Here is a 27623-nt window from a genome sequence, read left to right on the forward strand (position 1 = left end):
TAATAACAATAAAAAAAATGAGTTAACAAACTTAACATCTATGCTTTCTCGTTTTTACTTTTATTGCTTTTAATAATATAACAATGTAAGTACGAATGATAAAAATTTAAAAATAATCAACAAAAATATGGTAGACGATTCTTTAGTACATGATATATAAACAACAAAAACAAAACAAAACAACAAAAAAAAAAATCCAAAAGAAATATCAATTTATGGCGTTAAAAATGAGAAAGTGATCAGTCTTGTAAATAAAAAACGTGATCAGTGAAGTTTCAAAGAAAAATAAAAACGAGAATGTGATTCTTAAATTGATGGTGAGAGTATATCATACCCATTTATTTTACATTTTAATCCAAGCTATATTATTTCACTCACGTTTAAACAATGTATTTTATCTTATTTATCATATGCTTATATTATGGTAGTTCAATTCCTTCAACATTGCGAATATAAATATAGAATCCGATGCTTTGTGCAATTATTTTCTAACTCATCGCCTTTTATCGTAAAATTTGAAATGTTTTTTCTTTTTCATAGTTATTATTTTAAAAGAAAATATTAGTTAAATTTTTTAAACTTTTTTATGGTGTTGCATTGATTTAAACTTTCAACCATGTTTTTTTTTTATTTATATTATTATTAAATTTATGACCAATTAAAAATGATAAATATATAATAAGTTAAAAAATGTTACATGTCTCATTTTATGTTCATTTGATTACAATGGTACACTTATTAAATTCAACTAATGGTCCAATTAAACCTAAAATTAAAAGAAATAATTACAAGTATAAAAGTTATATTCAAAATAATTAAGTATATTGTAATATTTTAAGAAAATTGTAAATACAGCAAAATCTATCGATGTCTATAAATGATAAAAGTTTACCACCGATAAATTATATTACAAATATTAGTCTATTACTGATAAATCAAAAATCTATCAGCGATCGCTAGTCTATCACTAATATACTTTACTATATATGTAATTAATTAATATTCATACAATGGTAATGGATCGTAGTTAATTAAAGTTGTTTGGGTCCAAAAGACGGTGGTGAGAATATGGGCCAAGTAGAATAGGGCACATGCTCAGATTTGGCCCAAGACCAATATCAATTGTTGGCCCCATAAGCTAATTTGGCGTTAACCCACCTAAAGCCCGTAAACTCTCCAGATAGAACATTCATCCTTCAGTTTAGAGAGAGAGAGAATGAGAGACCTGAAAAAATGAGAACGCCTTCAAAGCTTTCGAATAATCGAAGGTTGAAACTTTGAACCTTTTTGATTGATTTGGAGATTATTATATTTTTAAAGCATTCAAGTAAATATAATTAGTTAATTAATTAATATGAAATTTCAACGAGTCCCCGCGCAACTTATAATTGCAATCTTTCTCACAGAGAACGGAAGAAGAGAAAGACAAAGAGTTTCTTCTTCCCGCCACAAAGCTTTTCTTCCTTCTCAATACAAAAAAGTTTCATTCTTCTTCACCATTACGCATATTCCTCCTTACCCACTTCACAAGCCTCACCATGGCTGATTCCCGAGCTCTTCCTCATCGCAGTGGAGCAGGTATCGTCAAAAGTATCCGTTTAGAGAACTTCATGTGTCACAGCAACCTGTATATTGAATTTGGCGAGTGGCTCAATTTCATTACTGGGCAGAACGGAAGTAAGTAGACTAGAGTTGCTTGACCTTTTTTTTTTTTTTTTTCTTTTTTTAAATTTGTTTCTGCGCATTTTGCTTTGTGGGTTTTGTTTGATATGATGTGAATGAATGGGGTGTTGAAGGATTTTGTTACTGGAGGCGTTCATCTGCTAGGAATGAAGATTTAACAAAACCCCATCATTTGGATTATTCATTGTTGCTTTTTTTCGTTTTAAAGGAGGAAACTTTATTTTTTTCCCCCAATTTTGTTATGGTTTGTATCGGGATTTTAATGTCCGGCAATTTGGTGTTTGTAGGTGGTAAGAGTGCTATTTTGACTGCTTTGTGTGTTGCATTTGGCTGTCGAGCTAAAGGAACCCAAAGGGCAGCTACGTTGAAGGATTTTATTAAAACTGGTTGCAGGTTTGTTCAGCTGTGTTCCTTTCTATTGTATGGTTAATGCATCTGCAAGATTTTTATTGTCTTGAGCTATCGAGGCCTAGCTCGATCATTTGTTTGTTTATATATCACACTCACACACACAAGTACAAGCAATTTAACTAGCTTGTGTGCAACTCTGACAGTATAATTTCCAACCCGAATACTTAGTTGGTAGGCACTCTAAGATTGTATATTAGATAGTGGCCACCTAGGTTTTGAACTCAATCATGAAGTCAAGTCCGTTTACTATCTCAACCCAATCACTTTTCAATTTCCCATTTTATTTTGCAATCATTTTGTTTATAAGTGCGCGCATGCACACACATTTTTGCTGACTAGGTTATACAAATATTTTGAAATAGGTTTTAACTACACTGCGTTCGCCTAGAAGTTCTCACAAGTTGTACAGCATGTATACTATCCGTTTGAGTTTTCAATTCACATACGGTTTTGGATCTTAACAGTCATGCTGTCATCCATGTTGTATTGCAAAATAATGGGGAGGATGCTTTCAAGCATGGAATATATGGAGATGTTATAATCATTGAAAGAAGGATTTCTGAATCCACTAGTGCCATTGTTTTGAAGGATTCTCAAGGTTAGAAACATTTTTCAAATCTTGTATTCCATTCATATTCTGTTAGTCAAAAATAGGTTAATTGTTTCCACTAGTAAGTTCAACCTTTTGCCTCCATATTCTACTTATCAATTTACCAAATAAGGTTAGAATATGTGGAATGCTTCTATCATTCTATGCAAATACATTTTTGTCAAAAATATTATAGGCTGTAAACGAGTCTATTATTTCAGAGTATATTAGTCATATTTGTAAGTTTGTGTTGAAAATTGAGGTTGTTTGTACGAGGGGAGGTAAATGAGTTATACTTACCTCATGCTTGGCATGCAAGAAATTATTTCAGCTTAGGATGTGCCCCATGTGATCCAATGGTAAATTGAAATCTGCATTTATGTGTGTGTGTATGGAAGAAAATTAAAATCAGGAGATAACATCTTATGTATCAATTTTTCCATTAGACCAATGGACCTCATCATAGGCATGCTGTATATTAGTAATATTTGTATATTTGTTTTGACAAGAAATTATTTCAGCTTAGGATGTGCACATGTATGGAGAGGTGGTTGCTTCCATTTCTGAATCTCAACGAATTTTTTTGTGGTTAGAAATGAAAACATCTACATTCTGCAATATCTGTCACACAATTCTCACCTGAGTCCTGTTTCTCAAATTCACCTCACCTGAGTCCTAGCCGATGTTTTTCAGTTTTTCTTTTCAGTATACTACTATGATTCCGTTGTGCTTTTGCACTGGTCTTCTCAGATATTGTCCTATGACTCGTTGTCCAGTAATGTGAATAGTACTGCATTTTTGAATTACGTACTTGTGAATCATATTTTGAGTTGGATGGACTACAGAGTAGAAAATGCAGTATGTATAATTTCATGAGGTTAAAAGCTATTATTTATTTCTGTACATATATGATATCTTACAGGAAAAAAGGTTGCCAGTCGGAGGGATGAACTACGAGAGCTAGTAGAGCATTTTAACGTGAGTTGCTGCTTTGGTATATTGTAATCTGTTTACTTTTCTACATGAGGTTCTCTTTTTATTTGTATTATTTTTTGAGATGGAGTAGCAAGGGTAAAGTATGTAAATGTTTATTCTTCACCTGTCACCAGTTTTGATTACTAAATGTAAGTTTGCATTCAATAAATCATTCATGATGCTTTAAAAATTTGTGCTGACTGCACCTTTTTAAGTTGTATTAACTTTTTGGGGTGTCCTGAACTCTTAAATGAGCTAAAGAATTCTTTTGAGTTTTGTTACTGTATTACTTCCTAAATGGAGTTGGTTTTGCAAAATTTAAGGGATCATGTTAACTATATTTCTTTCATATTCGTAGAAACATATTTCTGGTAAGATCATAGGGGGATAGCCCCTCTCGTTTGTGTTTCCTTGATTATTTCATTTTTCCTTCTTGAAAAATTATTGCATGGCAGACTTTTTTGGTTTTGTAGAGGAATTCTGTCTCTTTCTTCTTTGGTTTCTGTCGGGCATTGTCCAATAGAGAAACAACAGAGGTAACATCTCATTTTTTTCCTTGATTGAGGGTTTTGACTTTAGGCTTGTGAGAAGGGATATTTGTGTTTAGAGTCCTACCCGTTTGGAGGGTTTCTCTTGTAAGTCTTTCAGAATTTTATTAGATCCCTTTCCTATTGCTGAGTAGGTATTTGATGTTTATGTAGGATTAAGATTCCAAAGAAAATCAAGTATTTTACGTGGCAAGTGCATACTCGATGGATAGACTTTTGAGAAAGATGCCTTTGTTATTGGGTCCTTTTTGTTATATTCTTTGTTCAATGATGGAGGAAAACTTGAATCACCTTCCTTGGGAATGTTAGTTTGCGAATTTCATGTGGAATGGTTTCTTTCAGGAGTTTGATTTTATGCTTACTCATCAAAGGAACGTACTTTTGATGATTGGGGAGCTCCTCCTCCATCAGCCTTTCAAAGAGAAATGTTGTTTTTTTTGGAGGGATATGAACTAAGTGTTTTTTGGTGTGGGGAGGGACCCTACTAAGGTTTGGTCCTTCGTGGAGTTTGTTCCTCTATGGACTTGGGTTTTGAAGACTTTTTGTAATTATTCCCTAGGTAATATCGTATTTAGTTGGAAACTTTTTCTTTAATGGGTTTTTCCTGTGGGCCTAGTTTATTTTTTTTATGCCATTGTATTATTTCAATTTTTCTTAATGAAAGCAGTTATTTTAATAAAAAATCATATCCTTGTCACCCTGGAATACATAGGGGAGAGCACATAGGGTAGGGGATATGAAATGTCATCATCTTTCATCTTCAGAAGTTAACAACCCAATATGCTTCATCTTTTGTAGATAGATGTTGAGAATCCATGTGTAATAATGAGTCAGGACAAAAGTAGAGAATTCCTGCATTCTGGAAACGACAAAGACAAATTCAAGGTAATACAAACTGTTTTCTTCACAATCTGATGGTGGTATGGTTCTCTAGTGACACCCTATTGTTCAGTTCTTTTTCAAGGCAACTCTTCTTCAGCAAGTGGACGATCTGCTGAAAAATATTTTTGATCATTTGAGATCTGCCAATGCACTTGTTGATGACTTGGAGTCCACCATACGACCTGTAGAGAAGGAACTGAATGAGCTGCGAGGAAAAATTAAAAACATGGAGCAGGTAGAAGAAATCTCTCAACAAGTTCAACAATTAAAGAAAAAGCTTGCTTGGTCATGGGTATATGATGTAGACAAGCAGCTTCAGGAGCAAAGTGCAAAAATAGGAAAGCTCCAAGATCGCATTCCTATTTGTCGAGCAAAAATTGATCATCAGCTGGTGAGTAATGAACAATGTTGGTTATGGTATGCATCACTCTTTCCACTTTTCTCATGTTGAACTTAATATTGGGAAGTTTTCTGATATACCATGTCAACCTGTGTTATCTCTCCTCTTCGCAGCTGTAGAGTATCCATTGGGCTCTATCTTATCATTTTCTTTCATATCAGGGACTTAATCTTATGTCTTGTGTTCAACTTTTGAATGGTGCTGTAGGGTCTGGCGGAAAAATTAAGGGAACGCTATATTGAGAAAAAAACTCAAATCGCAAGCATGATGGAGAGAACTTCAGAAGTGAGAAGAATGAAGGATGAACTGCAGGAAACTCTTACCTTGGTAATATGAGTTAGATTCCAACACTTTCCTCAGTCGATCAATTTGTCAACGAAACATACTTCATTGAACAATTTGTGATGAAATCCCTAGTAAACCATATTTTATTTCTGAAAATACATTTCACAGAATCTATAATTTGTAAGCCTATGACATTAGACAAACGAATGATGCTGTGATATCTGTTGGATGGACGAGTATTATAATAGTTATTCTTTGCTGCTGTGTAGTAACTAATAGTTTTCTTCCATTTTTTTCTTTTTTCTCAATTACAAGAAATATGGGTTTTAGATTTGACCTTCCAACCTCAAGGGAAGGAATTGATGCGTAGACCATTGAGCTATTCTCAGTTTTATTTTTATTTAATTATTTCTATTTTGTAAATGCATATATCTTACAAGAACTTGAGTAATCTCTACCCCTTCATGTTTTCTTGTAAATATTCTAATGCAAACAAAATTTTTAGGCAACAAGAGAGAAGCTCGGACTTGAAGAGGAGCATGGTCGTAAAATAAACTACATCCAAAAGATGGCAAAGCGTGTTAGGCTGCTTGAGCAACAAGTTCAAGATATTCATGAGCAGCACATAAGAAATACCCAGGTTTTCCTTACTCTTGGATTTTGTAGAAATGGCTAGGCTGTCTTGATTTTGAATGTGATATATTGATTTATTTATTTGTGTACGTTACTGTAACAATTTGTATGGGTAGTTGCACATTTAGTTACTTCCCAATTATATTTCTCATTTTTCATACCTTAGCTATGTTTGCGTGCATGCATGCAAGTCTACGTACTAATATACATATGGTCAGTGCACTTGTTACCTTCCAACATTATGCTTTTACCTTTATTATATCTTCAAGCCATTACAGATCTTGCATGTGGGATCCATAAATGATGCGTCCATGTTGTTCACTTGGCATTAGGTTTCTTGTTTGCAGTTACTTAAAAAAGTTGTTTGATGTGGTCAAAGTTCTACTGATAATATTTACAACAAATAATCTTTTGAGATTTCAGCACGTCTCTTGATGTTATGTGATGTTGATAATGTACATTTTCTCATTGAACTTTTATTTCTCTCCTTTTCAATATCTCTATGATTAGTAATTATCTGTAGGCTGAAGAATCTGAAATTGAGGAAAAGTTGAAGGAACTCGAATTGGAGACTGAAGCTGCTAAGTCAACAGTAATGAGGTTATTTATTCATTTTCTTCATAATTCCTTATTTTTTATTTGTTTAAAGAAAGGACTGCATAGTATCTTATTTAATCAACAGGTTGAAAGATGAGGAGAATGCCTTGATGGAAAGTCTGTACAGTGGGAGAAATGAAATAAAAAAGATTGCCGAAGAGGTAACATGAGGATCCTTGCATGGCAACCCACTGGATTTTGTGAAAAGTTGTGTCATTGAAGAATGGAAAAAGAGTCCTCTCTTTGGTTGTCTTGTGCTTTTCTTGTAGTACTTATTATTGATACTGTGCGACTCTTCACATAATGAGAGGTCATCACCTTTCTGCATGCATGAACGAGGAACTTTTCTCTTTTAAAATTTTTAATTAATTTATAAATTTTATCATCTTAATTACTTGCAAATGTTGATAAGTGATAGGTCAAACTGAAGCTATTTCTTGGTACACATAATGCGATCAATGATATTAATGTTTCCTAGAAGTTGAGAGTCTGGTTGAAAATGGGGTGACTTTAACAAATGGGTGTGATCAACATCAACTTGGTTTTTGCTGTCCCAAATATTCATTTTTTTTTCTCTAATGAACTTGGGATGGAAAATTGGTGCTTTACAAGGTCCATGCCAATTATAACGGAAGTTTTATGTATTAGCCTTGTGAAATATTCACATGACTCACGAGTTATCCTATTTACTCATAGCTCTTGATCTTCTTACTCAAATTGTTATGTTGTTAGACATATTGTATCTTTGGTTTTAATTTTCTTTGTTATTTACCTTGGCATCTTGTTTCCAAGTGTAAGTATATGTGTTATCATCTTGTTGCTTTTGGACTTGACCTTCTCTCTTAAAATGCTAAGAAGTGAAGGATATTTCCATGGTTCTGCTGTCCCTATGCTTTCTGTGTCAGAACATATTAGGCTATGTTGCATGGTTTTTTCTTATACAATTGTTTAATATGTACTTTTAAATGATGGTGGTTTTGCAGATTGCAAGTTACGAGAAAAAAGCCTATGAATTTTCTCACTCAATTCAAGAGCTCAAGCAGCATCAAACCAACAAGGTGCAAAAAAAAGGGGGTTATGGTTTTAGATACCCATCGAACTAGGGATGGTTTTCAGTCTTAGCATGTGAATGCTCGTATCTTTATTCGCTTATGTAACTTTCATACTTGCATGTATAAGCAGCAGACGTTCTGTTACTTTAACCTATTGCCTCCAATGATGATAAAGGCATAACTTATGTTTTGGACAGGTCACAGCTTTTGGAGGTGACAAAGTCATTCAATTATTACGTGCAATTGAGAGGCACCATCAAAGGTTCAAGAAACCTCCCATTGGTCCAATTGGTTCCCATCTGGTTAGTAGCAGAAATCAGATATTAAATTATTGGTATCTTTTGTTTTTGTACGCCATCACCTAGGTTATATTATTAAAAAAAGAAATGTTTGGAGGAAAAGTTCATCTAGATATCTAGATGATATGCTGGAAGGGTTTTTTATTTGCCTTGTGACAACTGGGACGGAAACTGCAAACCAAAGAGGTGGGATTATTGATGAAGTTGGAGCGAGCCATTAAGAACTTTGCAATATCATCGCAAAAGTTTTATTGTCTGAAGAAGTTGGGGTTTATCCGGAAAGATGCAATTTGATGCATATTTCTTACAGTCATTATCATATGGATTGGCTTCTTTGATAATCAACGTGTTTCAGATTTGGTATGCTACCGAGGTTCTTTTGTCTCCGGGAGATTGTTCTTTCCGGTGGCAGCAGCTTAGTACTGTTTATTGATGAGCTAATTATTTTCTACAGAATTTGGTCAATGGTGACATGTGGGCTCCTGCTGTTGAAATTGCCATTGGGAGGTTGCTCAATGCTTTCATCGTGACTGATCACCAAGATTCTCTTCTTTTGAGAAGATGTGCAAATGAAGCTAATTATAGGCAACTCCCAATTGTCATCTATGACTTTTCAAGACCAGTGTAGGTGGATGGGATTCTTCTTCTTCCTTGCTTTTCAATGATCTTTGGTTTGGCCATCAAGTTTATCCTTTTCCGTGCTTTTACTTCTTGTAGGTTAAATATTCCAGCTCATATGCTTCCTCAAACAAAGCATCCTACAACCCTTTCTGTCATTCATTCTGAAAACCATACTGTCGTCAATGTTTTGATAGATAAGGTAATTCTCACCTTCTATATTTTTTTCTTTTGCTTATTTGATTAGGCTACCTCCTTTCCCCCATGTTGTTGATAATTGACAAATTATTACTCGTTCTCTTCTGTAACCATGACTCTTACATCCTAGGGTGATGCTGAGAGGCAAGTACTTGTTAAAGATTATAATGTGGGTAAATCAGTTGCATTTGACCAACGGATCTCAAATCTCAAGGAGGTCTTTACATTAGATGGATACAAAATGTAAGCAGAAATATTGAATCCAAATATATTTTTTACCCCTGCTTATATCATGTTCACTCTGGAACGCTTGAGAATGGATGTGTGTTTCGTATACAAAATTATGAATTTCTAGAGTTTAGATAGTGATTAAATATATCACAATCATTTCATAAGACAAAGAGTTCGAAGTTCACTCACAGTTTGCATATGTTCTTACCATAAATTAATGGATGTGCATTTCAAGAACTTTGTGCACTCAAGCTGATAGTTATATCTCAGTTTTACTTAACCAGGGGGCTGTAGGGAAAGATTCCATCATCTATTCTTGCTTGTATCCAAAATTCAAGAGCTTGTTTACTGTGCTCCAAACTTCTGATATAGGGGCAGAAAATTAGTCCATCTAGAATAGGACGAGGCAAGCCAAATGCTGAATTAAATAATTTCACATTTTTCACAAACAATAAGTAAAAATATAATTGTGGTTCAATATCCTCAATTTTTAATTTTTAATTTTTATTTTATACTTCTATAAGAAGCTGTTTTATTGATTGATGAAATGGTATATAATAGAGTCCCAAATCCTCAATTTGATCTTTGAGGATTTTTTTGTTTCCTTCCCATCACATAGCCCAAGCCCAATGTAAAGCTCTGTGTTAAATGACCGGTTAATCCAAAAGCTTTAATTGATGAATTATGGTAAATTGAATTTATATCAATATTGCAACACTTTCTCTCAATTGTGAGCTTGAAAATTTGTTGAGGGTCCAAGTGGAACTCAATGTTAATTGGGGGAGGAAATGACTTTTGAAGGATTCAAACTCAGGACTCTTCTACTCTGGCACTTTGTTAAATCATCCATTTACCTAAATCTAAAGCTAATGGGTTACGTATCAATACTTTTGATTATTATGAAATGTGTTTCTATTTTTCATTTGGTAATTATTGACCAGAAAGAAATTATCATAATTTCTTTATAGGTTTTCACGTGGTTCTGTTCAGACAATTCTTCCTCCAGTTAGAAAACCCAGAAGTGGCAGACTTTGTAGCTCCTTTGACGACCAAATTAAAAGTCTTGAAAAAGATGCATTGAATGTAAAGCAAGAAGCTGAACAATGTAGGAAGAGGAAGAGAGCTTCAGAAGAACAACTCCGGGATCTTGAAGACAACCTAAATAATGCGAAGGTATTCTAGTTTGCCATTAACACGTGTTTTGCAATCATTGTTTTGTATAGTTTGGTCCTTGGTTATCCACTTATCCTGTTTGGTTGGGTGTGAAGTTCACTCTGTTTTGCTTTTGAGATGGAGTAGCCGAAGTGCAATCACTTTCTACCTCATGGATTGCGTGTATTGTTGCTTGATTCTATGTGTCCAGAATCCAATTCTTGAAATTCTCAATTACTGGAAATGATTTAACTGTTAAAGGTTAGCTTAGGTTGACTTATTGATAAAAATAAGGTGCAACTGCAAGGCAAAATCATTGCCAACACTACAGTAGACTAGAAGACAGTTAAAAGTTCTAAAGTCTCATTACACTGCTAAGTTGATGGAAGGTTTTCTTTGGAGGCAGATGAGAGTGGTGCATATCCTTTCTCGAGAACTGGTATCTTGAATTACAAATTATCAATACTGTGAGCGAACCTTTTCTTTTATTTGGGGTTGTGGTTTGAAGATTTTTCCTTTTTTCTTTTTAATAATGATAAACTAGGGAAAATGCCAGAGCGAAGAGGCAGCAACAACAACATTTCCAATTGGAGACTAAATATGACACTGAAATGACCAAAAGAGGGCTTATCTTTGCACCCACAAAAAGCAATAAACAAATATTCAATGAATTAACTGTACCTTATATTGGAAATCCTCTGGTTTCTTTCTTGCCAAAGGGTCCAGCAAGAAGCACGAATAAAATTTTCCCCAAGTCTTTTTCTCATCCTTAAGGGGCGATGTGGCCACTGAGTGTATAAAGCAGTACCTGGTGTAGGTCCTTTGGTATGAACGTGGTCCAGCCAAGAGTGATGAACAAAGTTTCGTAGCAAAAACACATTCAACCAAGAGATGCGATTGTGTTTCCGAATTTTTTCTGCAAAAGAGTTTTTATCATGCCATCATCTGATTCTTTGTTATTATTTTTGTATTTCCAAAGAGGAGGTGTCGGAGTGCAGAACGGTCTTTAATGTCCAAAAATTTGGAGCTGCAAGATTTACGAAAGTCACAAGTTGCTGAAACTAGTTCAGTACCTTCATCAAATGTGGATGAGCTACACCAAGAAATTTCTGTAAGATCTACTTGTAACATTTGTGTTTTATGTAATATATGTGCAAACAAATTTACCATCAGACCTGTCAGTATGTGAATGTTATTTTCTTAATTTCATAATTCACAAGGAGATGCAAGAAGAAGAAAATAATAATCTTAATTGCACAGTTTTTTTAATATCATTGTATTCTTGTGAATGTTCACCAGAAAATTGAAGAGGAGATACAAGAGAATAAGATGCTTCTCGAAAAGTTTAAAGTTAGGATGAAAGAAGCGGAGGCAAAGGCAAAAGATCTTAAAGTATCATTTGAAAATCTGTGTGGTATGTAGGCAGTGTTTTTGACTTTCAGATTCTTCATAATTCTCCACAGTATTAAGTGATCAATCCCCTTCTTTTCCCACCCAAAAAAAAAAATAAAAAAATTGTAGAGTCAGCAAAAGGAGAAATTGATGCATTTGAAGAAGCTGAGAGAGATATGTTGGAGCTTGAAAGAAAATTGCATTCTGCAGAAAAGGTTATTCCTGCCTCTATGGAAAGTTCATTGAAAATTTTGCTGCTCGTTATTAGTTAATTTATGTATATGAATATAAAAATGTCACAGGAGAAGGATCATTATGAAAGTATTATGACTAATAAGGTCCTTTTTGATATTAAAGAGGCAGAGAGACAACATCAGGAGCTTGAGCGTCATCGTAAGGTAATTCTAATTATGATTGTGCACTAAGCATGAATACTGTCTGTTAGTTACTGCACAGAATGCTCAACTTTTTGTTCATTTCAATGGCATGATGACATTGCAATTGCAGGAGAGTTACAATAAGGCTTCAATAATATGTCCTGAGAGTGAAATTGAGGCTTTAGGTGATTGGGATGGGAGCACACCTGAACAACTCAGTGCACAATTAACAAGGCTAAATCAGAGACTTAATAACGAGACCAGAAGGTTTTGACATTAACTTGTTTACTTTGAATATGCCAAGTCTCAATAATGGTTAAGATATACTAACCTTTTAGTCCATCCCAGATGTTCTGAATCTTTGGAAGACCTGAGGATGATGTATGAGAAAAAGGAGCGCACAATTATAAGAAAACAACTGACTTATAAAAGTTTTAGAGAGAAGTTGGATGTGAGTTAGTTGATGTTTGTCTCTCCTATGATTTTCATGGGCGTTCTATCTACCTGAGATTTATAGTTTATTTTTTGGCATCTTGTTTATGTTCTCATGCACAGACATATTTATATTTTGTGTTATTCCATAAATCATGTGGTTCTAGGAGCATTGCAATTTTTTCCTGACTGTCGATTCGTTTCAAAACTAAGAATGAAATGCATGAACATTTTTTTTTTTGAAGAGGAAACAAGTATTAATAATTAAATAGAGACGAAAACTCATAGTACAAAAGAGTTATACAATGAGCGAAAGAGAGATGGATCAGTAGATGCACTCAATGATCTCAACTAGGTTGACACCTCCATAACATCCTCATTATGTCCATAAAAGCGAATAAAGAAATAAAAATTGTCCTTCCTCTAGGCTAATATAAGCCAATACAAAACAAATCAAACCATTCGGACCATGCAGAACACAACAATTACAAAGAAAGATATTAGAAAAACAATCCTCACTTAGGCTAAAATCTGGTAGAATAAAAAAGGCTATCCATCGAACATGCTGTCCAAGACATCAAATTGGAGGGAGGATGAAGGCTGGCCAGATCAGCAAAATCCCCTGCAAAGAGTAATCCTGAAAGCTTTTGGATAAAGAGCACTAAGATGTTGCGTTTAAAATGAAATGCACAAACATTAAAAGTCTGGCATTTTGCATCTAGATGCCCACCTTTTCTTAGTGGCTTAGTAGCTGCCTAAAATGTTGATATTGTTGCAATCAGCTTGTTGAGGATCGAGTTCTGATGACACTGTTTTGTTGTGAGTGTGAGGATTCTCTCCTTGGTTTTCTTTTTGGTTCACAGGAGGCTGGCAATGTCTTTGAGAATGTTCTATTGGCATCAAAGTAGAATATGTTTGATGGAGTTTGTATCTACAGCGTTTTAAACTTTGCCCCCAAGAGCAAAGAAATCCCTTTCAATTTCTACAAAAGGAAAATCTGTGATTCCTTTCTGACCAAGTATACCACAAAATGCTTCTAATTAAATCAAACCATGAAATTTCAATTTTCTTCTTCAAAGGATGAAAAAGAAAGAGAGGAACTACAGGATCAGATGAAACTAGACCTTTATATATACGAGGAAAAAAGCACCAAACTTGCCAAAAGAAGGGAATTATATTTGAAGTTTTTCTGTCACTGATTACATTGCGTTTGGTGGGATATTTAATCATAAACTTCGCTTCCATTATGAAGAGGATCCTTAAGACCACTATAAAAATTGCGTTTTGAGTTTAATCACCTTTCTTAGCTAACGGATGAAATGGGGCTTATAGTAGGTTGACAGCTAGCACAAATCTTGTTGCAGTTTAATGCCAACTTTTCCAGAAATCTTTATTGTTTGAATTTAAATGATGTTAGAAAATGAAACTAGTTGCATTAGCTGTTAATATTTGATAGTGGACTTCCAAATTGCATTTTATTCTGTTTAAGACAGTATGAACCTGTAACCCTATTGATGCATTCTATAGTCTCCAAGAAAGCATTCTTACTTTTAATCATTAGTCTCGAGAAAAGCATTCTTACTTGTAACCTACTCTTGAATTAAATTATAGGCTTGCCAGAAAGCTCTTCAGCTACGGCGGAACAAGTTTGAAAGGAATGCTAGTCTTTTGAAGCGCCAATTGACTTGGCAGTATGAATTGCTTTTGCACTCTTAAAGATTGTTTCAGTTTATTTTCTTCAACAATTGATTATATTAGTTAAAGTTTGTTATATCTTACTTGACTATGATACATTTGTTCAGATTTAATGGCCATTTAAGAAAAAAAGGGATCAGCGGACATATAAAAGTTAATTATGAGGAAAAGACCCTCTCAGTTGAGGTAAGCCCACTTAATGGATTTCATGGAATGAAAAGACATCTTTTCCACCAACATTTTAAGTAAATATACTTTAAGGTTCCCAATCTAGAAAGCTCATGTTGATTTATGTAATTGAATATTATGCATCCCTTAAATACTCGACAGGTGAAGATGCCCCAGGATGCATCCAGCAGTTCTGTTCGTGATACCCGTGGACTTTCAGGTTTCTTCTTCCTAACTTACGGCATTTAAGTTATTATATATTAAATGTCTATTGATCTATGTATTATATAGCTTATTCACTAAAAGATGATAGTTTTGAAATAATGGAACTTAATGATATTAGGCGGAGAACGATCATTTTCGACTCTATGCTTTGCTTTGGCATTACACGAGATGACAGAAGCCCCATTTCGAGCAATGGATGAGTTTGATGTGTTTATGGTGAGCTACTATTCCATTCTTGTCATTCGTTTATAGATTTTAATTTTTAGTTCTATTTCTGATATGGATAGCCACATAAAATAGTCTAAAATTTCTATCTGAAACATAAAATGAATAAAGTCTTTTCACGAGCTTCCCAATACGTTTACAGGATGCAGTAAGTCGGAAAATTAGCTTAGACACTCTTGTGGATTTTGCATTGGCACAAGGCTCCCAATGGATTTTTATCACGCCTCATGACATCGGGTAATTACATAGATACTAAATCTTTTGAGATTCACTTGGTATAGTGAATGATATGATCTTTAACAATTTAACTGTGTAAGCACAAATTTCTCACTTCTCTTTAAACTATGCACAAGTTCATTTTTCTGATGAAGTATTGAGACACTTTACGTTTGGGGTTTTAACTACAGGATGGTAAAACAAGGAGAAAGAATCAAGAAGCAACAAATGGCAGCTCCTCGATCATGATGTTCCTGCTGCATTTGTTTGTGAGAGCTCAATGCTGTTCAACGATCTCTGTATGATTCCCATCCTTTTGTTTCAATATATTTTCAACTTATTCACCCTTCTGGACAATTTGCCAATGTTTTATGTATATTCTCCATGTTCAAACCATGAATAGTAGAATTAACAGTTATATCTATGAGAAAGTAGAGAAGGAAAATCAAAAGCTGAAATTCAAAGAAATGTTCTTTTCTATATGTTTAATGTATGAGAGTACTCTACTCGGCATGGGTTGAATAGAAGTGGCTGTTCCGGGGAACTCTTTGAGCTGAATGTTTCTATTTGTTTTTGTTTCTTTTACTGTTTTTCTGAGGAAAGAAAAAAAAAAGGGTTATATCAAAGTTTAGTTCCTAAACTTTCATATTTTTGTCAAATTAGTCTTTGAACTTTAAAACGCTATAATTCATTTTCTTCACAATTTTTCTTATAAGAACCTATTAGACACAAATACGCAAGTTGAGACTAAACTTGTAGTTTAGCCACAAAAGAAATAATATCTCCCCGAGTGAGATAATTCTTAGGTTCTGAAAATGGGTAAGTATGGCATGAGAAGAGGAGAAAAGCAAAAGGGAAAGAAGAGAGATGAATGCCAGTATGATGCAAGTAATAGGGAAGGAAATTAGAAGTAAAAATACGTAGAATTTCAAAATACATTTCTTATAGGAATGGGTGATAAATTATTTTTTGGTATGGTGTATAAATAGGTGCATACAAACTTGTGCAGGTTCTTCTGCTTAGTTATTTGTTTTAATGTGTCAGATGAAGGTGAAAGATTGAACTTTGATTCAGCTCCCTTTTCCATTTGAATGCTAAGGTATTATTGTCCATTTGACTCTTCAGTTCATTGTCAGATATGTGTATTTATTTATAAAGTTTATATACATATGTGTGTGTATTATTATGTATATATATACAGTATTTTTTGGGGGATAATAAGTACGGATCATTTCATGACTCCTATCCTATCATGTATCTCTCTGATTTGATGAAATTTTTTTAATATACTTTTGTTTGAGATTGCTGTAACTATTAAAATAATCGTTGACGATTATGTTTTTAGAAAAATCATTAATCGTATAAAATATATTTGTGTTTTTAGAAAAATATACTGTTGTAGCTTTTAAAATATATGAGTATTGTCAATATAAGCTCAACTCATCTTACATCTGGATGTTTTTTTAGGATAAGAGGTCTCATATTCAAGTTTCCTCACTTTAAGTTGTACTTAATAGGAGCTTTTAAAGAAAAATATATATGAAGTATTGGTTCGTAGAATTTTCATTCATATTCATTATCATTTATACATTTTTCAACTTGGTTCAATTTGGTACTTGTACTTTTAAAATATTCTTTTTAGTTCTTGTACTTTTAAATGTGATCATTTTTTGTCATTTGATTTTCATTTTTACTTATTTCTAAAGGATAAAAGGATCATTTTTTAAAATTTAACAACCAAAATCAATTAAAGTTAAAAGTATAGGAATAAAATGTTCTTATACCATAACAACGTAATACCAAAAATAGTATTTGAACTTCAAACTATATATTTGTGAGGGTCTAGCTTGACTAACGTTGACTTTATTTTATGATAAAGTTGTTTATGTCTTACTTTAGAAAGATTTAATTTTGAAATATATATATATATATATATATATATATTATAAAATATTTAAAAATTATTTACTCATTTAATATCTACAAATATAAATCAATTGATTATTTGATATTGGATCACTTTTCAACTATAATAATTTTGTTGATGAAAAATAGGAAATTTATTTTGTAGTCCTCTTCCTTTTCACTTTCAATGATTAAAAAATTGGGTCCCAATTGGTTGAAAAATAATATTTGGATTTAACGACTCCTCAACGGTAATGTATCACATTACTCCCATATTACACTATCAAAACTTAAACATATCTTTCCTTATATCCAACTATATAGCTATCACGACTATAACTCAATTGAAATATAAATGTGAGACAAAATTATGTACATTGAATATCTCTATACTTACGTTACAAAATATATATATATATATATATATATATATATATATATAAATAAATTAAATTTAGATTCGAACTTTGGTTTTAAGTATTAATAAAATATTTATAAGTCTATCCTTTCCTTTTCATTCTTATAAAATATTTATTAATTTATTTGTAAGTCTATCCTTTCCTTTTCATTCTTACTTTCACAACATTCTAATTCCAAGTTAGATTATCATATTTTAAAGTTGAAAAAATGACTTTAAAACATGATATTAAATTTTGACTAACATATTGAGATCTTTTCTCAAATTTTTCGCATGTTAATGAATTTGACATCAATTATATTTTCGTTAGATTGCAGTAACAAAATTAAACTGAAACATAAAAGTAATAAAGTGTCAATGTAATAAATAATAAAATTTTAATTTTTTATTTTTTGAAAAATTGAGCCTCAATCTTGCCTAGAAATGGTGTGTATGTGTGTGTTTTTGGGAGATTTAGTTCATAAATTAAGTAGCTTACATGATTCAGTCTTCATGCATGACTTCCTATTCTATGGTAATATGACTCATTAGACCTTGTTGCATAATTTAATCTGATATAGCTAAAGCTCAAATGGTATAAACCTATGTTGGCAGTATATATGTTTAAATATTATATGGATTACTGGAATTTATATTGAAGCAGTTGTTCTTCTAATTGAATTATGATAAACTTTTGAAGTAGGTTTTCGTTTACGACCAATTTTAACAATAACTTTCAGTCACTTGCCAACGAAATTTGAACTCATAAATTTTCAAGAAGTTAGAATATAATTGTACACAATCTAACTAATCACATGGTGACAACGAATGTTATTAACGTTTCAGTCGGGTGTTTGAAGCTATTTCAAAGGATATATATATATTTTTTTTTTAAATTTATAAGTTTTGTTTCTCTTACATTTGTAAAAAAAAAAAATTAAAAAAAATCACATAATCTATTTATGATATTTTTGAAAAGATAAAAATGAAAGATTACATACAAAAGTAGTAATAAAAAAAGAGTAATAATCTCTCACATGATGCCTACCTCTTCAGTATATTTGAAATCAAAGCATTTATCATAGAGACTAAAGTTTCCCAAGAAAATATTTTATATGCCAACATCATCTTATTATTATTAAAGGAAGGAATGAATATTACTAAAATCTTGAAGGGACCAACTCTAAAATCTTGTTCACAAAGGAAGGATTGATCAAGTCATCTAAAAACAAATTCAACGTATTTTCGATCTTGATTCTAGACTAGTGATGAATATGATGGACCAAAAAATCGAGCCTTTCGAATTGAAGGTGGTCGATTGGAGATAAAGGAAGGTTTTGATCGGTGTTGATATGAGAAAAACGCCAAACTGACAACATTTTTAAAAAAATTCAAAGACTTTATACTTTTTCGTGATCGAGATCGGTTTGAATATTTGCTAAATCGATTATAATTGGTTGAATTCCGATACACCAATAATATTCCATTTAAATGAATGTCGACTAGATGCGATTTCCATTTTTACCAAAAAGATACATGTGTATACATACCAAAACAAATAATACATCCAATCCAACTTAGCAAAGCTATATTGGAAGTAAATTTAATAGAAATTACATACATGGCAAAAAATATACAAAAATGGGAAATACGAACAAAAAGAACCAAACTTTAGTATAAAGAAAAATGTTCAAATTTGGAATTGGAGGACCCTACAATTTCCCTTTGCCCGTTGGCTACAGAAGCAATCAAAAAAGCTTAGTGAAAGAGACGAGCGATTCAAATTAGAGTGAAGAAGAAGAAAGTTCAAAGCAAAACAACCCAAAAAATTCTATGTTGTAATTACAATATCTGATGAATTTGAGCAACCCCAGTTCGTCAGATTTCAAGCTTTGATTGGTGAATCCATGCGGTACAACACGACTAAATCCTGAAGAAGACAGAGACAAAAGAAGAGAGTAATACCATCATGGGGTTTGCAAATCACCGACAACAATCGGTGTTACTTGAAGGTGAAAGACGACGAAGCTCGATTTCCTCTGTTCCAAGTCCTCAAACAAACCCTAACTCACCGGTGAAGAAGAAGAGAACACCGCGTTGGTCTGATGTGTGGCTGAAGAATACCAACACGCTTGAAAATGTTATTGTTGCAATGCAACTTCAATCCTTTTCTAAAGACTCTCATATCCCTACCCCTAACTCCAAAACCAAACCCCTTCTTGCTAATTTCTGCAAAATCGACCGTACTTTGCTTCTTTCCGATGAGCTTCTTCTCAGGATCCTCTCGAAGTTACCGGATTCTCAGCGAAACTCCAACTTTCTCGTTTGCAAGCGGTGGCTGAATCTACAGGGTCGACTTGTACGGTCGCTCAGAGTCATGGATTTGAATTTTCTCTTATCGGGTAGGTTGATTTTGAGGTTTCCTAATCTTAACCGTGTGGATTTGGTATCTGGGTCGTTGATGTCTTCTAGAAATTCTGGCATATTGTTGAGTAATAGGATTCTTTCGATGCATGTTGATTCTTGGTTTTTGCCTGTTCCGGGTGTTGGTGAGGAAAATATACTTGACAATATGGTGATTGATAAAGGGTTGAAGACATTGGCTAGTGGGTGTCCAAATTTGCGCAAATTAGCATTTATTGGTGGGAGTGAGTTGGGATTGTTGAGTGTGGCTGAGGAATGTGAAACTTTGCAAGAACTTGAATTGCACAAGTGTAATGATAATCTGTTGAGAGGAATTGCAGCTTGTGAGAATTTGCAAATACTGAAGTTAATTGGAAATGTTGATGGTCTTTATAGCTCCGTGGTTACTGATATTGGTTTGACTATTTTAGCTCAAGGTTGTAAAAGATTGGTGAAGCTTGAGCTTAATGGTTGTGAGGGAAGTTTTGATGGGATTAAGGCTATTGGACAATGCTGTCAAATGTTAGAGGAATTGACAATCTGTGATCATAGGATGGATGATGGATGGTTGGCTGCGCTTTCTTATTGTGAGAATTTAAAGACTTTGAGAATCATGTCATGTAGGAAGATTGATCCGAATCCCGGACCTGACGAATATTTGAGTCCCTGTCCTGCTCTTGAGCGGTTGCATTTGCACAATTGTCAACTACGAGATAGAAAGAGTGCTAAAGCATTGTTTGTTACTTGTGGAGCTGCGAGGGAGATCTTCATCAGTGACTGCTGGGGATTGGTTGATGGCATATTTAGCTTTGCAAGTCACTTCTGGTAAATAATTTCTCCTTTTATTCTATCCTAACTTTTTACTTTTGGGGATAAGGAACTATTTATTCTATCATGACTTTCTTAACTATTCCAAAGATTCTGTGGCTTTTAATTAAGTTCTCTGTTCAAATGGGTTCACAAGTGAATGGGAAGCTGTAATGCATCTTTGTTCACAATAAATAAAAAGGAAAAAAAAGTTGAGACACAAGAAATTTATGTTTGCCTAAACATGTTGTCTGTGATTGGGATGTGAAAATTAAATTGTCCATGGCCAACTATTTAATCCTTTTAGTAGTAGAATCATGTTGAATTTTTTCTGGTCTAGTTTCCTGAATTGAACCTCTTACTGTCTTTGTGAGTAGAAATTAATCGGTAAAGGCGTCACTATGTGGCTTACAGTTTTTCATCATCAGATGTTGAGAGAAGATTCTCTTGAATTTATATAATATTGTTATTGGAAACATACAAATTACTAGATTGCCAAAATGAGTATAGCCCAACTAGCATACATATATGTTAGCAACTAAAATGTTTGGAATCCCCCTACCTCTATTGTACTAAAAAACAAATTATTGAATGCACCTTCAATACTTCTTTTGAATAACTTTTCCTTGGTTAGGTTCTAGGTTTGTCCTTGTTCTTAGGGATCCATTGGAATAGATCAAGGGGGCCAAAGTTTGGTATTTGAGTTAAAAGTTCGAATAACTAATAAACATAGAGAATCATTATTGTTCTTTGCAGATTGGAAATCCAGCTTTGGCTGACAATATGTAAATTCCCCTTGAACTTGAAGAAATTAATTAACTGTTCATCATGTTTCAATCCATCTTTAATTTGTAGTTACTTTTCTTACAGGAGAGTGAAATTCCTTTCTCTCGAAGGATGTTCACTGCTAACAACACAAGGTTTGGAGTCTGTAATTCTTCAATGGAACGAGCTTCAAAGTCTTCGAGTTGTATCGTGTAAGAACATAAAAGAGAGCAGCATTTCTCCTGCACTCTCTTCCCTGTTTTCGATATTCAAGGATTTGAAATGGAGACCAGATACCAAATCTTTGCTCTCTTCAAGCCTCATTGGCACTCACATGGGAAAGAAGGGTGGTAGATTTTTCAAAAAGACATGGGACATGAAAGTTTTACCTGGTGTTCACGACCACACAAGCACACGACAGACATGAAAACCCTCGAAATGAATTGCACCGAAGATATCGTCGTACTTTAATCGTCTTTGTCATTGTCAAGATTGTTAATTTAATGTTGAGATGCTGACAACACATAACTGGGTTTCATCTTTGTGTTTTGCACCGAGGGAAAGATGAAATCGCCAAGTTATCTACTCCATGGAAATAGTGTAAATTAGAATTTTAACAATTTAGTTTGGTTTAGTAATTTGCTATTCTTAGTTTAAGTGGACACATTGTAAAGGAAATATCATCATTTCCTTCATTTATTAAGTTAAGCTTAATAGAAATTACTCGCATAGCTGTAGGTTACTGCAGTTTCTGAATCTTCAATATTATTATCCTATCGAAATGTTTATTATTATCTATTGAGGTATGTTCAAATTGGCGTTACAATATATATGTTTACATAAACAAATATAAAACAATACTTTCTCAAATTTAGCAAGATTCTTTATTCTCCTGATTTCCATAAATTATAAAAGGTGATGTCATATATTGTTTTAAAATTTTCCTTACAATATACAAAACTTCCAAACTTATTCATGAACTAAAAAAACCATTTCTCACTTAGAAATATCAAACTATAAATGTTAATTCATATCTTCTAGTTTAGAACTAAAATTTGAGAAAAAGAAAGAAAAATCAACTGAAACAACTCATTCAAGTAGATTTGATCAGTTTTGATAACAAATATGGTACATTCATTTATGATCATACCAATAGATTTTAACTAATTCATTTTTAACCAAATAAAAGTTAGGTTTTTTTATAAATATTTTTAATAAAAGAAAAAAGGAAACCTAAACCCACTTCTAGTTCTAAACTTCTAGCCCTAATTTCTTCCCCTTCCACCTAAAGAAAGGCATCAAAAATCAATCTTTATCTTTTTGGTTAATAATATAATCCCTAAAATTTCTATTTTCAAAAATGTCACAATCCAGTTCCAATTTGAATAAGCAAAAAAATTTGTTTCTTTATTATGAAAATTACTGCTTGTTCTGTTCCACCGTCATTTTGAGGCTGAGAAACCAAGTTCTTGCTTCTTTATCCTCTTCTCCTTTCTATAATCCTTTGCCATAGCCAAACCCTAGCTTGAAGAAGAAGAAGAAGTAGCTTTGTTGTTTGTGAGGTTTGAAGGGTTCTCAAGAAACAGGGGACTTCTTTGAGCATGTCATTGTCTCAATGCGACTCCATTCTTTGTCCAGTGATTCTCCCATTTCTTCCCCTGACTCTAAACCCAAATCCCCAATTTCTAATTTGATTGACTTCACTTTGTTGCTTTCAGACGAGCTTCTTCTTCGTGTTTTCTCCAAATTGCCTGATTCTCAAAGAAACTCCAACTTTCTTGTTTGCAAGCGTTGGCTTTACTTGCAGGGTCGTCTTGTACGGTCTCTTAGGGTTACGGATTTTGAATTTCTTCTCTCGGGTAGGTTGGTTTTGAGGTTTCCTAATCTTAATCAAGTGGATTTGGTATCTGGGTGTTGGGTTTCTTCTAGGAATTCGAGTATTTTGTTGAGTCATGGTGTTCTTTCGATGCATATTGATCCTTGGTTTTTGCTCTGTTCGAATGTTGGTGACAATGTTGTATTGGAAAGTGTGTTGATTGATAGAGGGTTGAAGGTTTTAGCCACTGGTTGTCCAAACTTGCGCAAATTGGGGCTTGTTGGTGGTAGTGAATTGGGGTTGTTGAATGTGGCTAAGGAATGTGAGCTTTTGCAAGAACTTGAACTGCATAAGTGCAGTGACTGCATTCTTCAAGGAATTGCTGCGTTTGAGAATCTTCAAATACTGAAGTTAGTTGGGAGTGTTGATGGGTTCTTTACCTCTTTGGTGACAGATATTGGGCTGACTATTGTAGCTCGAGGCTGTAGAAGATTAGTGAAGCTTGAGCTTAGTGGGTGTGAAGGGAGTTTTGATGGGATTAAAGCCATTGGGCAGTGTTGTCAAATGTTGGAGGAATTGACACTTTGTGATCATAGGATGGATGATGGCTGGCTGGCTGGGCTTCCATATTGCGAGAATTTGAAGACTTTGAAGATCATGTCGTGTCAGAGGATTGATGCAAATCCTGGTCCGGATGAGTATTTGAGCTCCTGTCCTGCTCTTGAGCGGCTGCATTTGCAAAATTCTCAATTGCGAGATAAAGTAAGTGTAAGGGCTTTATTTATGACTTGTGGGGCTGCAAGGGAGATTTTGATCCGGGACTGCTGGGGATTGGATGATGACATGTTCAGCTTTGCAAATAACTGCTGGTAAGGGATCTTTATGTCTTTGAGCATTTAGTTTAATTGTAAATACTGTTGACCAATTGAAGTAAATAGTAGATGTTGTATTGTGGGATGACATTCATCGTACAATTCATATGAAGGGCTAATAAGAACCCGAGTCATCAATTTTGTTATCGGTATAGCGACATTACTTGAACAAGATCTGTTCTATAAGTTGTACAACTATTTATTATTGGTGTATGATGCATGCTAGGAAGAGGTTGCTTAGTTGTTGCTCTGTTTATTTTGTCACTGTTTTTGATATGCTTTCTTGTTATCATTTTATTGGGTATTTCTTTGATTGAAGTTTAATTTCATATCCCATCTAGGCCATTTTCAGTGCATTTCTAAATAAACAGGGCACAAAATCATTTGAGAGGCCAATAATTGATATGCTTTGAGGGGACATAGGAACCTCTTACAGATAGATGGTTCTAAAAGTGATCAAATCTGATTTCATGAATTAGAATGAGCAATAATTTTTGTTGTTGGATGGGTGTTGTTACGTGACTATCTAACTCCAATATATGGCTACTTGTTTTTGTCATTTATTTATCATGGTGTATTTTCTGTCGAGTTTTGAACTCCTGGGTCCATAAGAAGAGAATGATATTATTTTTCGTTTGTTTTAGCGGCAACCAAAATGTAATCAGGAAGTAGAACGGAAAATTTTCATGGAAATATAGTCTGGGTTCTAAATTTGGTTAGCCTCTTAACCTTTTGGACTTTGGCTAGCCATAATTTCTGACAATTTCAACACCAAATGAACATGGTAGAGTGTTACAGCACAAGTGTAGAATTTATATCTTGCGGAATTGAAATATTTGTTTTCTGAAAATGGTCAACATCGATGGTGATGGTGATGATGATTATTATTATTTTTGGGTAAGAAATCGGGCTTTCATCTATAGAAATGAAAAAATGTAGAGACATAAAAAAACTATTCCAACAAAATAAAAGGGAAACTCTAGAAAACTAAAAAAACAGATTCCAACTCAACAAAAAGCAGTTGTTTTTACTTTTTTATGTATGCCCTTGTATTCTTTCCTTCTTTCACAATGAAAGCTGTTGTTTCTTAATAAATAAACCCAACAAAATAGTTAAACCTAGATCACGGTTAGAAAAAGGCCTAGTGACCAATGCTCACAAGGAGGACATTATAACGGAGTGGACCTAGTTTTGGTTGGCCACTCAAGTGGCTTCTCTTTTATTAAACTGGAAAAGTCACTTTTGTCCCACCAGACCACATTTACAGCTCTTAAAGCTGAACATGCCAAGAATCTGCTAAAAATTTCTTGAAGTAAATATATCCTGATGAATGATGACTCTGGTACTTCAATTGAAATCAAACATTTTGATCAAAGCTATCTAATTAGATACCTGATTTATGTTTTCTTTCTCTTTAAACAGGAGGGTGAAGTTACTTTTGCTTGAAGGATGTTCGTTGTTAACGACTGAAGGATTGGAATCTGTAGTTCTCCAGTGGAAGGAGCTTCAAAGCCTCGAAGTCATATCGTGTAAGAATATAAAAGATAGCTGCATCTCTCCTGCTCTTTCTGAAGTCTTCTCAGTTCTTAAGAATTTGAAATGGAGGCCAGATACCAAATCACTTCTCTCGTCGAGTCTGATCGGGACTTGTATGGGAAAGAAAGGTGGGAGGTTTTTCTAGCAAACATGAGATTGGACTTGCTACATGGTGTGCTTAGAATGTCCATGTTGCAACTGTCAATTGTTAGCTCAAACATACATAGCATAGTGGTTTATATAATGAAGATAGGTGGTTAGATTAGATCTTCAATAAAAGAAAGTACATTTTAGTTTCCAGTATCACTTAGAAACTAACCTGACCCCCAGTTCACGTAATTGCTAGAACTTTGACTTTCCAAGAGCATAGTAAAGTTTAGCTACATTATTAAATGATTTAGCAATGTTATATGCCAATTATTGTACTGGGGATTATTTGAATTGTAAAGAATTGTTCTTCTAGTAGGGAAATGCACAAATGCAATGGATTGATCCTTGGAACATAGACCTTGGCCTACATTGTTGTTAGATAACGTTTGATATTCTGTTTGAATTCTTGGAAGTTGGTCATCAATTGCAAAGTGTAGCTAAAGAAGTTTGCTTATTCTAGGTGGTCTGGGTACATCTTCTTACCTGAGTTTAGAATTATGAAATGCTATCTAATAACTTCAAAGTAACCATGTATCCGTACATAGTTACTATGAGACTAAGTGGTTGGACATTTGAGAGAATCTCTCTATTTACTTCATTCCAAGTTTTTTGGTAAATTATCGAAGGATGGTTCGAACGTTGAGAACTTGACAAGAAGTTATTGATAACTTGATGTCTCAGTTCTTTAGTAGAATAATTGTATAGATGAGGATTAAACCTGCCTTTAGAATAGAAGGTTAAAGTTCATTTTGACAACTTTATGCCGAGTTAGTGTACGAAATGCATCTAATTAATGAGCATTATTTGTCAAATTGATGATTTAAAGCATACGAATTTGTCAAAGTGATGATTTAAAGCATACGAATGTGTCAACAAATGAAGAGGTTAGAGAGTAGGTTGAATATATTTCAATTTTTCAAACCTCGTTTTGATGTTTAAAAATTAGCTTATAATTGACAATATCTTGTGTATTTTTAGGAACGTTTTTAATAACCAAGACATGTTTTTAGGAAAAAAAAAAAAAAGTAATTTTTGAAAACCTGTTTTTGATTTTAAAGATTTGACTAGGAATTCGAACGCTTAGGTATTTAGACTATAATAAAGAAAAAAGAAAAAGAAAACACAAATTTGAAAAAACTAAGAACCAAAAATAAAAAGGAAACAAAATAGGTAACCAAACATCGAGACCTAAATGCATTAAGTCAATCAAAGAAGGATGTGTTTAGATTGAGTAGATAATTTTTTTTTTCTTCGAAAAAAACATCTTTATTTAAACTCTTTTAAGAAAATATTTCAAAAAATATGGGGTGATTGTGGAGCACCGCAGATATTTTACACGAAGAAAAAAAGATAATTTATTTTATTAATATTATTTGATATTTTAAAACAATCTTATTTTCTCAATAAAGATCTAATTTCTCCATACAGCTGCAAAATTAAAATAATATAAATATAGTCAAAGTGAAAGAGGATAATTTATATATGACATGTGAGTTTGTGAGGCTCAAAGGGAGAACATGTTTAAACATAGCAATTAATTGCTAATAAAATTATTATTATAATTATTAATATAATTATTGTTATTATTGTTTTTGTCTGCCATGCAGGCATTTTTAGTTTAATGGTGTCTTCTTGTGCTTAATGATTTTGCATTAATTGAACTTTATCTTAGCTTAATCATTAATTTGG

At 33.4% G+C, this 27623-nt stretch overlaps 3 protein-coding genes across 5 annotated transcripts; all 3 read left to right on the forward strand.

Moving 5' to 3' along the window:
• Positions 1-1182: 1182 nt before the first annotated feature.
• On the forward strand, positions 1183-16528 carry LOC103494485 (structural maintenance of chromosomes protein 6B-like). Of its 3 annotated transcripts, none has more exons than XM_051087295.1 (29): positions 1183-1268; positions 1407-1677; positions 1971-2076; positions 2559-2692; positions 3606-3661; positions 5005-5091; positions 5159-5479; positions 5696-5815; positions 6279-6413; positions 6930-7006; positions 7089-7164; positions 7987-8061; positions 8253-8357; positions 8809-8978; positions 9072-9174; positions 9301-9413; positions 10370-10574; positions 11533-11664; positions 11853-11967; positions 12075-12160; positions 12248-12343; positions 12453-12589; positions 12671-12773; positions 14366-14445; positions 14557-14635; positions 14780-14837; positions 14961-15058; positions 15210-15304; positions 15475-16528. In XM_051087295.1, exons 2-29 carry the CDS (start codon positions 1539-1541, stop codon positions 15530-15532), a joined length of 3159 nt encoding a protein of 1052 aa, XP_050943252.1. In that variant the 5' UTR covers positions 1183-1268; positions 1407-1538; the 3' UTR covers positions 15533-16528. The 3 variants fall into 3 exon arrangements, 1 of the variants encoding a protein (XP_050943252.1); XR_007822251.1 differs by lacking the exon at positions 1183-1268 and having other exon boundaries at positions 1301-1677; positions 15475-15582; positions 16293-16528; XR_007822252.1 differs by lacking the exon at positions 1183-1268 and having other exon boundaries at positions 1301-1677; positions 15475-15582; positions 16328-16528.
• A 2740-nt stretch (positions 16529-19268) lies between these two features.
• Positions 19269-22358, forward strand: LOC103494490 (F-box protein At5g51380-like). The gene is made up of 2 exons (XM_008455695.3): positions 19269-20813; positions 21666-22358. The coding sequence occupies exons 1-2, from the start codon at positions 19555-19557 to the stop codon at positions 21985-21987; spliced, it is 1581 nt and encodes a 526-aa protein (XP_008453917.1). The 5' UTR covers positions 19269-19554; the 3' UTR covers positions 21988-22358.
• Positions 22359-22878: 520 nt separating this feature from the next.
• Positions 22879-26289, forward strand: LOC103494488 (F-box protein At5g07670-like). The gene is made up of 2 exons (XM_008455693.3): positions 22879-24245; positions 25671-26289. Exons 1-2 carry the CDS (start codon positions 23176-23178, stop codon positions 25927-25929), a joined length of 1329 nt encoding a protein of 442 aa, XP_008453915.2. The 5' UTR covers positions 22879-23175; the 3' UTR covers positions 25930-26289.
• Positions 26290-27623: the final 1334 nt, after the last annotated feature.

The sequence above is a fragment of the Cucumis melo genome, chromosome 7 (assembly GCF_025177605.1).
Source record: "Cucumis melo cultivar AY chromosome 7, USDA_Cmelo_AY_1.0, whole genome shotgun sequence".
NCBI lineage: Eukaryota > Viridiplantae > Streptophyta > Magnoliopsida > Cucurbitales > Cucurbitaceae > Cucumis > Cucumis melo.

What these genes read in the sequence shown, in the direction of transcription:
- LOC103494485 (XM_051087295.1), top strand. Translation starts at nt 1,539, where the DNA reads ATGGCTGATTCCCGAGCTCTTCCTCATCGCAGTGGAGCAGGTATCGTC. An exon ending in TCAATGTTTTGATAGATAAG is followed by an intron (nt 9,175 to 9,300) that starts GTAATTCTCACC and finishes CTTACATCCTAG; the next exon opens with GGTGATGCTGAGAGGCAAGT. An exon ending in AGCTTGAGCGTCATCGTAAG is followed by an intron (nt 12,344 to 12,452) that starts GTAATTCTAATT and finishes TTGCAATTGCAG; the next exon opens with GAGAGTTACAATAAGGCTTC.
- LOC103494490 (XM_008455695.3), top strand. Translation starts at nt 19,555, where the DNA reads ATGGGGTTTGCAAATCACCGACAACAATCGGTGTTACTTGAAGGTGAA. An exon ending in AGCTTTGCAAGTCACTTCTG is followed by an intron (nt 20,814 to 21,665) that starts GTAAATAATTTC and finishes CTTTTCTTACAG; the next exon opens with GAGAGTGAAATTCCTTTCTC.
- LOC103494488 (XM_008455693.3), top strand. Translation starts at nt 23,176, where the DNA reads ATGCGACTCCATTCTTTGTCCAGTGATTCTCCCATTTCTTCCCCTGAC. An exon ending in AGCTTTGCAAATAACTGCTG is followed by an intron (nt 24,246 to 25,670) that starts GTAAGGGATCTT and finishes CTCTTTAAACAG; the next exon opens with GAGGGTGAAGTTACTTTTGC.